Source organism: Vigna angularis, chromosome 10, assembly GCF_016808095.1.
Source record: "Vigna angularis cultivar LongXiaoDou No.4 chromosome 10, ASM1680809v1, whole genome shotgun sequence".
Taxonomy (NCBI): domain Eukaryota; kingdom Viridiplantae; phylum Streptophyta; class Magnoliopsida; order Fabales; family Fabaceae; genus Vigna; species Vigna angularis.
The window spans coordinates 12,460,383-12,475,619 of record NC_068979.1 but is presented as its reverse complement, the minus strand read 5'-3'; the positions used below and the strand labels follow the sequence as shown (position 1 = coordinate 12,475,619).

Genomic DNA, 15,237 nt, shown 5'->3' with positions numbered 1-15,237 from the left:
CTACTGTTTTTGCACACATCTTAAGTTTAAATATAAGTATACTACTGCCAACTCAATAGTTTGTCTCTTTATACAAATGCAATGTTTTTAATGTTGGCATCATTGATTATGTTGTATGTAGGAAAAAATTCAAACATATGAATCTACAACATCGTCTCAATCAAAAGAAATATCAAGTTTAGATTCATTAGCTCATGTTTTAGGAAGCCAAGAGCATTGTGGTCGTGTTCGCGGTCTAGGTTTGGGTCCTTGCCCATCTAAAGTCTTTGGAGTCCATGCTCGTTCTCATTTTGGATCATCTTCATCTACTCCTTCTAATGTTGAATTACAAGCTCAGGTTAATGAATATTTAAATATTTATTTGGTTTGTTCCCTTTAAGATTAACATGTTAGGTATCATATTTCTCACTTCTTAAATAAATTTTTTTGTTATAGGTATCTTCATTGACTTCTTCTAATGTTAAATTAGAATCTCAGGTTAATGAATATTTACTTGGTTTATTCCTTTTAAGATTAACATGTTAGGTATCATATTTCTCACTTTTTAAATAAATATTTCTGTTATAGGTATCTTCATTGACATCACAAGTCAATGAAATGAAGGCAATGATGACACTTTTGTTGCAAAATCATCAAGGTTCATTGCCTTCACAGTTTGTAGTATTTCAACGATCATCGGTAATAATTATTAAATTTATTTGTATGATTTTTTAATTAAATATATTATCGACTAACTATTATGTTATATTGTAGGTATCTGATCAAGGGAGTGGGCCAAACAATAGATGTAATGAAGAAGAAAATTAGATATTGTTATTGAATATTTTTATGAGTCATACTTTTAGTATTGAACATTTGTATTGAACATCTATATTGAACATATGTAATGAACATCTTTATTTTTAATTTTTATGCATGAACAATTAGTTGTATGAATGATATTAGGTTGAACAATATAGTTTATTTTATACAATATTATTCAATTTTAGTTCATATTAATTTATTGTTTGTTTTGTCAATAAAATCATTTTTATCATAATCTAATTTTATCACAATAAAAAAAGAATGAACTGTATAAATTCCCGGCGGTTTTAACCCCAGTAAACTACACATGCAAAATAGGGACGGTTTTGAGATAACCCTAGCTAGTTCCGGCGGTTTTTGAGTAACCCCGTAATTCCCGGCGGTTTTCACAGAACCCCCGCTAATTCCGGCGGTTTCGACAAAACCTCTGGTAATTCTGGCGGTTTCCGGAAACCCCCACTAGTACCGGCGGTTTTTTCCAGAACCGCCGGTACTTACTTGGCGACGGCCGTGTTCCCAACGGTTGGTCCAACCGCGGGAAATGTGATTTGCGGGGGTTAAAACCGCCGGTAATATTGAAAAAAACCCCCGGTAAAATTACATATTTTTGTAGTGTTACAACCTTCAAGTATATGTTTCAATTATAACTTTGTCTAAAGTCATTTAAGTGATGTTTGCACTTAATGTGTGAGGTTATGGAATGTTGTGATTTGAGAATATATATTTCAAATTTCTCATCTTCAAGTCTTTCATAAGCAATTTATACAAAATTAAAAAAATTATTTCGCATAAAACAATGGTTTAATAAATGTGTCACCCAAAGACAATACATATGTTAGCGTGGTCTAAAGCATAAAACAAATGTGATGAAACATAGATTGAAAACCGTGATCATTCCTAAGATTTTAATCTACGGTTTTGAAAATTTAATTGTATAAAAAATCATGACTAATTACTTAGGACCATACAAACCTAGTCCACAGTTGGAAAATCATAACCTAAATTTTAGGCTACGATTTCAATGTTTTAAGCTATAGTTTTGGCTCTAGCGTGAAGTGATTTTTGTTATAGTAACTAATACATGTGAGATTGACGTATTAATTATTTTATTGACTTAGGAATTCGCATTGCTTGGGATGACTGTTTTCTACACATGACTGTATGATGTTAAATATCATAAGTTGACACCCAAAGTGTTCCATCAGAACCCAGCAATAATACTTCTTTGTATTTAAAAAAAAAAAAAAAAGTTAGGATTGCATGTTTTATCAATTACCAATTTATGTTGAACAATTTGGCTAAGAAAAATATAGTGGACCTTTTCTCTAGTTTTCCGTTTAAATTTAAAACTTTGTTTAAAGAATTTTAATATCTTTTACATCAACAACTTAAGATTTGTACTGATATTTTAATTTATTAAGTTATTAAATGTACACAGTTTTTTGCACGTAACTTTTACCTTTCGAAATTATGCATATCTAATAAGAAAACAAAATGCTAACAACATACTCTATTGGACTCTATTCATGACTCAAATTTTATTAAAATTACAGAATATTATAAATCCACTTCTTGATAAGTCTCTATCCTCATTTTGTAATTTTTAATAAAACGTGTTCGAACTCGCCTTGAAAAAATGTGTTTGCTCCTTCACATACAAAGACAGTGTGTTATATATTGTTATTATGCAGTGAGCAGATACTAATTTACCTTCATAAAAAAATTTATCTGCAACTATTATTCTTGGTTCTTTTTACCCTGCGCACTCATCTCTAGGAAGATAATTTGTTGCAGACCTTTTATATTTTATTTTTCATCATCTATTTTTCCTTATAAATATAAAAATACATTTTTTTAATAATTATATTATTCTTAAAAGTAACTAGTTAAATGGCTGATATATAGAGTGTGAAAACATATTTTCTCAAATTTCTTTCAAAGCCATGGCACCATATTATTCATCAAAGTTCCAGTCTGCAACTCTTGTCATTATATAGGTTAAAAAAAACATGCAGAATTTGTAAATGGTGAGTGAAAACCACAATGTTATTTTGGTTTGGCCTTGAAGTTAGGGTTTTGATACGAAAAATCTTATTTAATTGGATCCTGACTGCTCGGGCATTAATTCTATTTATTTCATCATTTGGGGTTATGTCACTGCTTTGCATGCTTCCATTCTCCACAATCGCACCATCATTCCTTTGTAATGATTTCTCCAACTTACACACTATAGTTAGGTGTGCATGATGGCCACCTTCATCCTAACTTTAACAAACACCGCAGGGTTAGAGATGTACATGTTTAACCAGAACCATGAAATTTGAGATTTTAACTAAATTTGGAACTGAATTCAAGTAAATTGTTAAAAAAGATAAATAAACAACAATTATCACGACCATGCAGTGATATGTAAGCTCTGATATATCACCACCAAAACCTCACCTGTCCATTCATTTCGGTAACACTTGTCATCACTCTTGTAAGCCAAAATTTACAGTCAAGCACGTGGCTTTCTTTTATGGAAAAATTTCCCTTTCTTCCATTCTTTAAACCCCATTTTTATTTTTTCTTTGTTTAGGCTCAGAGAGTGTTTTCAAGTGTGAACCACGTAAATGACATTGGTTATCAGAGAGAGGAGACACAAGCAAGCTCTGAGGCTTTCATTACCAAAATCTCCTTCAATCCCATCGTCAAATTCAGATTCCCCTCACCAAATTCATGTACACTCTTCTCCCGGCATGATTAAGGATCTTTCGCATCTTGAAAAGCGAGAAGTTCTTGGCCATGGTAATGGTGGCACAGTTTACAAAGTTTATCACAAAAAAACCAGCTCCTTTTATGCCTTGAAAGTGCTACGTTTGAATGAGAATGGCTTTGGCATTCGCCAAACCGCTAAACTGGAGGCTGACATTCTAAAACGAGTGGATTCACCGTATATAGTAAAGTGTCATGCAGTTTTTGACAGTTGTAATAGCAATAATGATGGCGACAACGGAGGTGACATTAGCTTTGTTATGGAATACATGGAAGGAGGGTCGTTGAATGATGTATTGAGAATACATCATAGACTGTCAGAAAAGGTTATCTCGGTGTTGGGTAGGCGTGTTTTGGAAGGACTTAGGTATTTACATGGCATGAACATTGTGCACAGAGATATTAAACCATCAAACTTACTTGTGAACGATAAAGGGGAGGTAAAGATTGCAGATTTTGGAGTGAGTCATGTGGTGGAAGGTAGGTTTGAAGGAAATGAGTACGATGCAGGCACTTGTGCTTACATGAGTCCAGAAAGGATTGATCCAGAAAGATGGGGTGGTGAAAATGCAGATGAGTTTGCAGGAGATGTGTGGTCAATGGGAGTAGTAATGTTGGAATGTCTTTTGGGTTATTTTCCATTGATTGGAGCAGGGCAGAGACCAGATTGGGCAACTTTGATGTGTGCAATTTGCTTTGGTGAGAAGCTGGAGATGCCAGAAAAAGCATCACCAGAGTTTCAAAATTTTGTGAGGAGGTGTCTTGAGAAGAATTGGAGGAAGAGAGCAACAGTGTTAGAACTTCTGCATCACCCTTTTGTGAGTTAAAAACAATCTGTTGCTCTTAGGGTAAAGAGCTTGGTGATTATATGTTCTTGGGGGAGGGGGCTTAAGTTCACTACATTTTTATTCTTATTTTTAACTTTTAGCTTAGTCTTGACTTTCGTTATTTGTAGACATCACAAAATAATTAGGGTTCAAATTTTGGAATTTTGAGGGGGACAGAATAATTTTTTTTGGGGTTAAAGTTAGAAATTAAATGTCAATATCATTAGAAACTTACTGGCAACAATTGAGGAAATTATACTGTTTGCAAATAAATCATGTTCTTTGGACGATGAATTGAAGAAATAATTACATTGCATGATCAGGATCACAATCTTTAGCAAATATCTTAACATGTTAAGTCATTAAAAAAAGATCTAATAAGACACATTTTAAAACAAAGTTGTTAATTTTTAAAAGATATTTTATAATTGACAGTTTTAAATTTATTTTCCCTATGTATTCTTTCTAAATACTACGAGTATTTTTGTTTTTAGTATAGAAGGCCTAAAAAAATTTAATGGAAGTTAATTTAAATTGATATTTTTTCTTGAAATATTCAACTAAATTCTGTTAAAAGTTTCTTCAGTATACTAGTAGAAACACATGTTTTTTCAGTATAGTAAATAAAAGTATTGAAATATAGCTGTTAAGGTATGATTTTATTTGTCAATTTTACCGAAATTTTAAAACAAACGAGTGAATTCGTTAGCCATTTGTTGGCTTATCCATTACAATACCTCCAGTTTACAACAATCAACTGCAATTAATAACTGATCCCTCAAAATTAGAACAATAATATCATATAAATATTAAAACACCAGCTTTCTCAATCCGGACTAGAAAGACTAACACAAAATGTGACTGACGATCTTGCACGGAAAGAACCTTCCTTTGCAATAATCATGCTCTTCCAGAGTCTGAAGATATAGAGTCACAGCTGTGTTTTCAGGTGGAAAAGACATATGGCATAACAATTTGTATCTGTCTTCAGATCACAACCATAATCAATTAAGTTTGGAGGAACAGTGCTTTGAGGTGAGTGTTCCAACTATTTTGGGGGAGTCAAATTCCAATTTTTTGAAACTTCTGTGGGCCTATAGAGATGACCACCTGCAAAACAATTTTCAGCACAAACAAAGCATAAGTAGTGCCTCGGGCTCGGGCTTCCAATGCAAAGCCAAAAAACGGGATACATTCGTCTCCTTTCTGACAAAAAGGAACCGGATACTCAACAAGACAAACAATGATGCGAGGACCATAAAATGAGCCATTATTGGCTACATATTATTCTACTTGTGTCAAAGAAATCAGAAAACGAAATGTTATATGGTAAACATGCAAACCAAAGTTGAAAGTTTAGAACACCGATTGAAAAGCATAAACTAGTAAAATATAATTCAAAACAGAGAAATCACGTACAGGTGTTGGTCTAGAGATAAAAGTCTCCTGTAGAGAATATTCTGATCGTAAACTAGACATAACAATATTCCTTTCTTATTTACCCACCCTGCTATCAACTGTACCCTAATACATAACTTCCATCAGTTATTTTCTATGAATAACTGAATCAAGGGAGCTTCAAATTGTAACTCAACAGATACTGAGCAAGTAATGCAGGATGTTAGGACTCAGCATATAGTGAAGCAGTAAATGGTAACGTAAACAATAGAATCTCACAATATACAAGTTATACACGACACAAAGAATAAGAAAAAGAGGACTGATGAAGCTCCAACGAATGGGATGAGAGGGAGCTGTGGGCTTTTGTAACTAACACAGGACAAGCTATTTTCTGTCAAATATCTATACTGCTTATAGGTTCCAACTTCTGCTCACTACTGCTCCTAAGTCACATGATTAGTGACTATTACTCAAGAATCAGGATAGTTATCATCAGGCCCCATAAAAAATCTGTCACATGGTGATAGGTTTATGATCAATGAAACCTAAACTAATACCACAAATGCACTAACGAACACTGTAGAACCTCTCGTTTTATTATTCAACAGAAAGAATACAAGTATAAGGCCACTATGAGAGCCTAACCTCCCCCTACAGGATCAACACTTCCTGTACAGATTACTAACAGTCTAAAAGTCCTCCCACAACTAACACGTCTATCTATTTATACAAACCCATTCCCGCCTTTCCTAACTGTCAGGACAGTTAGGCTAACTAACGCTTCCTTCTCCTTTCATATACTCTCAATCTCCTATCATTACCCTCCGGCCCCTCAACAACCTTGTCCTCAAGGTTGAACTCAGGATATTGGTCCTGGATAGTTGCCCTATCTTCCCAAGTAGCACCTTCTCTGCCCCCTTCTTGCCATTCTACCAAGACTTGGTACACTACTTCTTCTCCCTGTTGAACTTGTCTATTATCCAAGACCCCTACTGGCCAAAAAATCGGTCCTTCTGCTTGTAGGTCTGCTGGCAGTTCCTTTTCTACTCGCTGGTCCCCCACCGCTTTCTTTAATTGGGATACGTGAAACACCGCATGTATCCTTGCTGATTCTGGCAGCTTAAGTCTATAAGCCACGTTCCCCATCTGCTGCAACACTTGGAACGGTCCAAAGTAACGGGCTGAGAGTTTTGGGTGCAGTCGAACTGGCATGGAAGATTGTCTATGTGGCCTAATCTTCAGATACACCCAGTCATCCACCTTAATATCCACCTCCCTCCTCCTTTTGTTCGCCTGTTGTGCCATTAAGTCTTGGGCCCAGTTCAAATGGAACTTCAACTGTTTAAGGGCCTCATCTCGTGTCATAAGGTCTTGGGCTACTACTTCTACAGGTGTCTCTCCCGGAACAAACCTGCTGAAAGATGGAGGTGCTCTGCCATACACTGTTTCGAAAGGTGTACACCGTGCTACCCCTTGGTAGCTGGTATTGTACCAGTACTTAGCCCAAGGCAGCATTGCATGCCAGCTTTTAGGTTGCTCTGAACAAAAGCGTCGCAAATACCCTTCCACAATCCGATTTACTACCTCCGTTTGTCCATCCGTTTCAGGGTGATAAGCGGTGCTCATCTTGAGCTGGGTCCCCTGCATCTTAAATAACTCTTTCCAGAAAATACTTAGGAACAAAGGGTCTCTATCACTTACATCGAGACCGGAATCCCATGCAGCCTTACGATTTCCTTAGTAAACACCTCTGCCACCGTTTTAGCTGAATAAGGGTGTTTGAGCGCCATAAAATGGGCGTATTTACTCAGCCTATCTACCACCACTAAGATTTCATCATGTCCCTGCGACTTTGGTAGCTTCACTATGAAGTCCAAACTTATCTCTTCCCACACCGCTTGGGGTATCGGCAAAGGCTGTAATAGCCCTTGGGGGGACGCAGCCATGTATTTGTGTTGTTGACACACCACGCACCCTGCAACAAACTCCGTAACGGTCTTCTTCATACCCACCCAATACAAAGATTGAGCTATCCTTCTATACGTGCAATACACCCTCGAATGGCCTCCCATTTTGGTCACATGAAATTCAGCTAACAATTTGGGAATCCACGCAGAATTGCCGATATCACCATCCTCCCCTTGTAATGCAGCCTACCATTCTCCAAGGTGTAAGCTAGATGACAATTTGGATCCCTTTTTAAATCAGCTATCAATTTTTTTAACGTTTCATCCTCCTCTACCTCCCTCAGAACTTCTTGAAAGTCATGCCAAAATGGCCTGGATATTGCCTGCAGCTCCATTCCCTCCATGCCTCTTTCGACTCTTCTCGATAGAGCATCAGCCGCCCTGTTGGTGCTTCCCGTTTTATAGACTATTTCAAAATCATATCCCATAAGCTTTGCCAGCCAGTTTTGCTAGCTTTGAGTAGTTATCCGCTGCTCTAGTAAGTACTTCAAACTTCGTTGGTCAGTGTGCACAACAAATTTCCTCCCTACCAAGTATGGCCTCCAATGCTGGATGGCCATAACCAAGGCCATCAACTCCTTTTTGTATATGGATTTATTCAGAGAACCTTCGAACAGCGCTTTACTAAAATAGGCAATAGGTTTTTTATTCTGAGTCAAAACTGCCCCTACCCCTCCTCCTGAGGTGTCGCATTCTATATGAAATGCCTGATTAAAGTCAGGCAATGTTAATACTGGAGCAGAGGTTACAGCAGCTTTCAATTTAGCCATGGTTGTTCGTGCTTGTTCAGACCACCCAAACTAACCCTTCTTCAACAATTCAGTCAGTGGTTTTGCCAATTTCCCATACCCAGCCATGAAACGTCTATAGTACCCTGTCAAGGCTAGGAAACCTCTCAGGGCTTTCAGGTTTTTCGGCTCTTCCCACTCCAAAACCGCCTTCGTTTTATCACTATCCATTTCAACGCCTCCTTCTGAAATCTGGTAGCCTAGATAACGAATCCTCTACTTCCCAAATTCGCATTTCTTTTGGTTGGCCACCCAACGATGCTGCTCCAACAACTGTAACACCAACTTTAGCTATTCCAAGTGGTCCTTCCAGGTAGGGTTGTAAACGAGGATATCATCGAAGAAGACCAGCACACACTTCCGGAGATATTGCTGTAACAAGTTGTTCATCGTGCTTTGGAACATGGCTGGCGCATTTGTGAGACCAAATGGCATCACAAGGAATTCAAAATGGCCTTGATGCGTTCGGAAGGCGGTCTTGGGAACATCTTCTTCTCCCATCCTGATCTGATGGTATCCAGCTTTTAGATCGATCTTGGAGAAGTATTTGGCCCCGTTTAATTCATCCAGCAATTCTTCTATCACGGGTATGGGGAATTTATCAGAGACGGTGGCTTGGTTCAGAGCCCGGTAATCCACACAGAAACGCCAGTTGTTGTCCTTCTTTTTCACCAAGATAACCGGACTGGAAAAAGGGCTCGTGCTTGGCTTGATAATCCCTGACATGTCCGCCACCTGCCTTTCAATCTCTCCCTTTATAAGGTGGGGATACCTATATGGACGCACATTAATGGGATCCACTCCTTCTTTGAGTTGAATTTGGTGTTCCTTCTCACGAGCTGGGGGTAAGCCTTTCAGCTCTTGAAACACCCGATAGTGCGCCTGCAGCACCGCTTCTAAATCTGCTTTCTGCACTTCTGTCAAATCACTGTCCCACTCACCGCACCCTTCTTTCTCCACTAGGCCCAAATCCCAAACCAATTTCAATTAAGTTTTTGGTTCTACCAGCTGTCGAGACAAAGCTGGATCACCCTTTATCATGACCTTCTTACCCTCCCGGTTATATACCATGGTCATCTCTCCCCAATTTATCATCACTTCCCCCAACTTCGCTAGCCATGCAACGCCCAAAATGACGTCGACACCACCCAATTCGAGCACATAGAACTCTTCCTCTACGGTGGCTTCTTCCAAGCTTACTCTAATCTTCTCACAACGCCCCCTGGTCATTCTCTTGTGCCCATCTCCTAGACTCACCGGATACGATGGTGTGTTTGTTATGGGTAGCTTCAATTCCTTCGTTATCCTCCGGCTAATGTAGTTGTGGCTTGCGCCACTATCGATGAGTACTACCACTCTCCTTTCTCCGATCTTCCCTGTCAGCTTCATGGTTTTGGGTGAAGTCAGCCCTTCGGCAGAGCAGGCTGACAACTCTAGCAGTTTCTCCTCCTGATCGACTCCTTCTTCACTCACGTCTCCCTCCTCATCCTCCGCTAAAAGCAACACTCGCAAGCTCCTCTCAGCGCAACGATGGCTTGGGGCAAACGGCCCCCCACATCGAAAACACCTCCCTTCCTCCTTCCTCTTAAGGAATTCTGGGTAAGGAAGATTTCTCACCATTCTTCCTCGGTTCTCGTTTCCAATGGAGGTACTCGCCCTCGCGTTCGTGCTCGCCACCACTCCTTCTCTCCTCGATGACCCCGTACTCTCTGTTCCCCTGTACTGGTTCATTGGGGGTCTACTAATTTCTGATCGCATCACTACTCACGCTGATCGCGACCCCGATGGGTTACTCTTGAACCCACTCTCGTTACCTCCCTTCGCTCGTATCATCGCGTCTTCCACGTCGCGAGCGATTCGCATCGCTGTCATCAATTCCTGGGGATCTTGAATCCTCACCTGCCCTTTGATGTCCTCGCGTAATCCGGCGAGAAAATAACCTAGTACTTGTTCTTCAGGCACGCCCTTGGCCTGGCCCATCAGACTTTCGAAATCGCGAACAAATTCCTCCACAGTACCCTCCTGGCACGGCGTCGCCAACCCCTCAAACACCGTTCCCCTGAATCCTCCTCCGAAACGGTTGACCATGGTCGTCTTCAAACCTTCCCAAGAACGGTTCTTGGCCTTCTCTTTCCAGAACGTAAACCAATAGGCCACACTTCCTTCCATGCTAACATACACAATCTCCACCTTCTCTTCATCGCTCGTCACCTTCTGTATGTCGAAGAATCGTTCCGCTCTATTGAGCCAACTGAGGGGCTCTATCCCGTCGAACGTGGGTAACTCTACCCGTTTCCGCCATGGTCTTTGATCCTCACTGCGGTCGCCAACCCTTCTGCCTCTAGTTTCCCCCACTACTCGATGTTGATTCTCGTTCACGGAGCTATCGTCAGAATGTTCCTCCGAGTTATTGACCTGAGTACCCAGGATCCTCATAATCTGTTGTAAATCCCTCCGTACTGCAGCGGACTCTGCTTTCATCCCCTCCATCGTAATTTCGATCGCTTCCAATCTTCCCTCCGTATCCCTCTCCATTCTTGCTCTCATACCCAATTCCGGCAGGTCGAACCAAATTGATAGGTTTCTAATCAATGAAACCTAAACTAATACCACAAATGCACTAACCGAACACTTTAGAACCTCTCGTTTTACTATTCAACAGAAAGAATACAAGTATAAGGCCACTATGAGAGCCTAACCTCCCCCTACAGGATTAACACTTCCTATACAGATTACTAACAGTCTAAAAGTCCTCCCACAACTAACACGCTTATCTATTTATACAAACCCATTCCCGCCTTTCCTAACTGTCAAGACAGTTAGGCTAACTAACGCTTCCTTCTCCTTTCATATACTCTCAATCTCCTATCACATGGACTCTGATATGAACAGATGAGTTTAAAGTAAAAATCATAGCACATGTAGACAATGATCAGAAATCCATTTTGGCACAATAAAGTAAATGTTTTCAAATATACTAGGGTATCTTTGGATTCCACTTCGGGGTGCTCCGTACTCGGTTTGGAGAGTTAACTCAAATCTATGACGCGCGTAGTTTTCCTCAAAAGTACATTTGCACACAGAAATTTTGGCTTAGACCAAGTTTCATAAAAGCAAAACTTGGGTATTTGTTGCAAACACAATTTGCAAAATGGAAATTACTCCAAAACTAGGTTTCCAACGTTAACCCAAATATGCGCTTAGTTAGAGCCAAAGTCACTCTGTCGAGTTCTGTTTGTTCATATGTTCATCAAAGTATAATGGAGTACACAACAGCATAGAAACAAAAGCCAAAACCCATACAGGTTGTGAAAAATACGAGTTGATGAATATAAATGTGATTTAGAATTCAGATAATATCATAATATACATTTTTTTTTACCGTCATACCAAGGGCAAGTCTAGGAAAAACAATGAGGTTGCTACCTTGTGACTTAGAGATCACAGGTTCAGATCATGGAAAGAGCCTCCCCGGTTGGGTTAAGACTGAACACATCACATCTACTCTCCCTAACCTAACTAGGCGGGGAAGTTTGAGTAGAGCAATAGGATGCCCTTGCTATGCCAAGGCATAACTGCATACGTATCACATGAAAATACACATCAATACTGATATCTAACACCATGAAATCAAGGATATGAGCATCAAACCATCGACTGAAGTAGGTAGAATTAATTGACTAAATGCAAGGGTAAACTAAGATTTTTATGGTGGTCTCATTTTATGTTTTAATAAACAGAACAAAATAGTACCTAAATATTGTTCTAAAATATTCTAAGAAACTCTGAAGATATCATAACAAAATCATTAAGAGATCGATAAACAAGCAACCTCGATGTGATACAAGGTGAATCCGCGACCGAGGCCCTTCAAACTTCCAGTTATCTTCAACCAACGATTTAACTTCCTTGTCAAGTGCAGCCATGAGATCTGATTTTAAAACTGAAATAAGAATGCAGAATGTCAAAATGAAGACCTCATGGGCAAGTTCAGGAAGAACAAACAACAGAATACATTTAATTTCAATCTGAAACTACACGGAAAGATGATGTTGCACTCCAAGTAAACCAAAGTTTTATCTTTCCCTTTCCTTCTTTTCAGAACCAATACATGGTGAATGAACATAGGAAACCAGATCAGAAAGGACTGAATGATATAAATCCTAGCCATAATGTAATTTAAGAACACATGTTAATTCAAACCCGAGAAACCCCAAAGGAGAACATAAAACAATAAATTAATAATCTATACCGAACGCCAAAATCATTAGCTGTAAACAATAATTGAGAGTAACTCAGGAATCTCAGTGATTGCAATGCTAAATAAGTACAGAAAAGAAGAAGGAAGTAAACTTGAGATTAAAGACACTGAAAAGAAATCATATTAAAATAAAATAGTCAGAAAGGGACCGTTCGATGAACTTCACCCTAATAGCTGACGGGTATGATATTCATAACAATAGCCAAATAACCGCAAAGCTTCAATTTTGAATGAAGATCACAACAAAGGAAGTGGATTGAATAAAGCCCACCTGACATGGCTTCGTCTTTACGCTCAACCGATGACATAGGATCACACGGAAAAATAAAATCGTCAACGGATACAGTAGCGTTGCTGCCACTGCCTCCTCCACCACCACCTACAACCGCCGTCGTCGATAGCGAAGAATGAGCCGGTGATGAATTATTCATCGTTACCCCCAAATTGATTTTTCAGCGTTTGGTCTTCTGAAATATGAATAAGAACCGGTACGTTATTTAAGTTTATTGAGCTTGCGATCAGATTCGGAACTCTGTAATCAAGTTTAGCTATGCTCAATTGTCTAGGGGAACACCAAACCAAACGATCGAGCCAGCAGATACGTTTACAAATTTGAACCAGCACCTTTTCCTTTTGTTCCACCCACATCCACAAGGATTTCAAATTTTGAATAGAGTTATTCTAAATGAAACTAAAAATTTGAAAAAAGTATAGGAAGTCAAAAACAATATTTTTATATTTATATGGTTTAATTAGATAGTCCACGTATGTCAAGTTCGTTCTGTCTTAATGTATTTTAATTTTAAAAAAAGTCCTTTAATTAAAAAAAAATTAAAAATTATTAATAACATTAACAATATGACACGTTTAATTTGTGATTTTTTAAATTTTATTTTATTTTTTAAAATTATTTTTTGTAAAAAAAAATTATTGTGACATGTCACGTCTTTCATATAATGTAATATTATTAATATTAGGAATTTAACCAAAATAATTATTATGATTTAAAAGAAATTAAGATTCTTTATTTGAATATAATAATGAAAATGTATTGAATCAAATAGTAAATATTCGGTTTAATAGTTTATTTTGTCCCAGTTATGCTAAATTTTATTAATGAATAATGATATCATGAAACATTTTTACATTCATTTGACACAAAGTACAAGGATAATATAGTCCTAAAAGTGTAAAGTTTTGTATCTTTTCAAGAAAGAAGAGAGTAAAAAGTAAATAAGGGTAGTGTCAAAATGAAAAGGGTATACAAGTTAAAATAAAACACATGAAGGTTTAAAAGATAAATAAAAATGCAATGGGTTACGTTACTTTTAGGGAGAAGATGAAAAGGGTATACAAGTTAAAATAAAACACATGAAGGTTTAAAAGATAAATAAAAATGCAATGGGCTACGTTACTCACTTTTTGTTGATCTGAAATAAATGTAATGGTTGAAGAAAGCTCCACACCACCAAGATCATCAATGAGCAAATGTAGAAACCAACCCCAACTGTCCTTATTCTCCACCTCCACAACAGCATATGCCAAAGGACACATTTGGTCATTCCCATCTCTTGCTACTGCAGTTAACAACTCACCTCCATATTTTCCTTTTAAGAAACAGTCATCCAAACCTATAATAGCCTACATGACACAAAGTTGTCCTTACAGGCCTTCAAACACACATATAGTCTCTTGAAAATTGGAGTGTCCTCATTAGGTTCAACATTAACTTTGACAGTTGAACCAGGATTTGACCGAAGCAACTCATTGGCATAGTCATACACTCTTCTATATTGTTCTTTAAAATCTCTATTTGTTTAAAAGCCATTGCTTTTGCCCTACAGGTTGTGGACCGAGAAACACCAATGTTCCACTTCATAGAAACTTTGTTATGGAGGTTATACAGATTAATATTGGGATTCTCTTTTATAGTCTTCTCTAACCTCCCACTCAACCATTTTGAAGTCATTAAATGGATGTTAAATTCTCTACTGCATGTGTGCTTGTCTATAATTTTCCTTAGCTGCCATGTATTTTCAGCTGCCTTATATGCACAATATGCATTCCAAGGACATTTTCCTTTTGCCCCACAACATCTGACACGCACTCTTCTTTTGTCATTTTTATAAACTTTTAATTTTCTACCATTCTCTACTCCATACGATCTTATAGCTTTTGTAAAATCTTTTTTGTCAGTGAAGTACGTGCCCACTTCCCATTTATATTGTTCCATACTTTTGGGCATTGAAAAAACACCAAAATCCCCATACTCATCATCATCTGTGTTATCACTTTCCACAACACTGTTCAAACTCTCAGATTCCCAATCACTATCAGATAAACCCCTAGGTCCACGTAATTCGACTTGGTTAGTAGCTTCAAATATATCAAATCCCACTTCATCTCCATGATCAGTCAATACATCCTCTTCGGAC

General features: G+C 38.1%; 3 protein-coding genes across 6 annotated transcripts; 1 reads left to right on the top strand and 2 right to left on the bottom strand.

The window, feature by feature from the left end:
* Window positions 1–3,342: 3,342 nt before the first annotated feature.
* On the top strand, window positions 3,343–4,436 carry LOC108335025 (mitogen-activated protein kinase kinase 10). The gene has a single exon (XM_017570942.2). The coding sequence runs from the start codon at window positions 3,417–3,419 to the stop codon at window positions 4,383–4,385; it is 969 nt and encodes a 322-aa protein (XP_017426431.1). The 5' UTR covers window positions 3,343–3,416; the 3' UTR covers window positions 4,386–4,436.
* A 646-nt stretch (window positions 4,437–5,082) lies between these two features.
* On the bottom strand, window positions 5,083–13,499 carry LOC108335032 (protein SAMBA). Of its 4 annotated transcripts, XM_052869318.1 has the most exons (5): window positions 13,074–13,493; window positions 12,374–12,484; window positions 12,079–12,116; window positions 11,968–12,002; window positions 5,083–5,495 (listed from the first exon to the last, which is right to left on the bottom strand). In XM_052869318.1, the coding sequence occupies exons 1-4, from the start codon at window positions 13,231–13,233 to the stop codon at window positions 11,991–11,993; spliced, it is 321 nt and encodes a 106-aa protein (XP_052725278.1). In that variant the 5' UTR covers window positions 13,234–13,493; the 3' UTR covers window positions 5,083–5,495; window positions 11,968–11,990. The 4 variants fall into 4 exon arrangements, 3 of the variants coding, with proteins under 3 accessions (XP_052725278.1, XP_052725277.1, XP_017426438.1); XR_008245605.1 differs by having other exon boundaries at window positions 11,968–12,116; window positions 13,074–13,494; XM_052869317.1 differs by lacking the exons at window positions 11,968–12,002; window positions 12,079–12,116 and having other exon boundaries at window positions 13,074–13,269; window positions 13,427–13,499.
* Window positions 9,529–11,930, bottom strand: LOC108335028 (uncharacterized). Its single transcript, XM_052869315.1, has one exon. The coding sequence runs from the start codon at window positions 10,297–10,299 to the stop codon at window positions 9,529–9,531; it is 771 nt and encodes a 256-aa protein (XP_052725275.1). The 5' UTR covers window positions 10,300–11,930.
* Window positions 13,500–15,237: the final 1,738 nt, after the last annotated feature.

Bases quoted from the DNA above. Each gene is read 5' to 3' on its own strand.
- LOC108335025 (XM_017570942.2), top strand. From the start codon at position 3,417: ATGACATTGGTTATCAGAGAGAGGAGACACAAGCAAGCTCTGAGGCTT.
- LOC108335032 (XM_052869317.1), bottom strand. From the start codon at position 13,233: ATGAATAATTCATCACCGGCTCATTCTTCGCTATCGACGACGGCGGTT. The intron at 12,485-13,073 runs GTGGGCTTTATT...TTCTTATTTCAG, and splicing joins TAAAGACGAAGCCATGTCAG to TTTTAAAATCAGATCTCATG. The intron at 5,496-12,373 runs GTTGCTTGTTTA...ATTGTTTTGCAG, and splicing joins TCACCTTGTATCACATCGAG to GTGGTCATCTCTATAGGCCC.
- LOC108335028 (XM_052869315.1), bottom strand. From the start codon at position 10,299: ATGCGATCAGAAATTAGTAGACCCCCAATGAACCAGTACAGGGGAACA.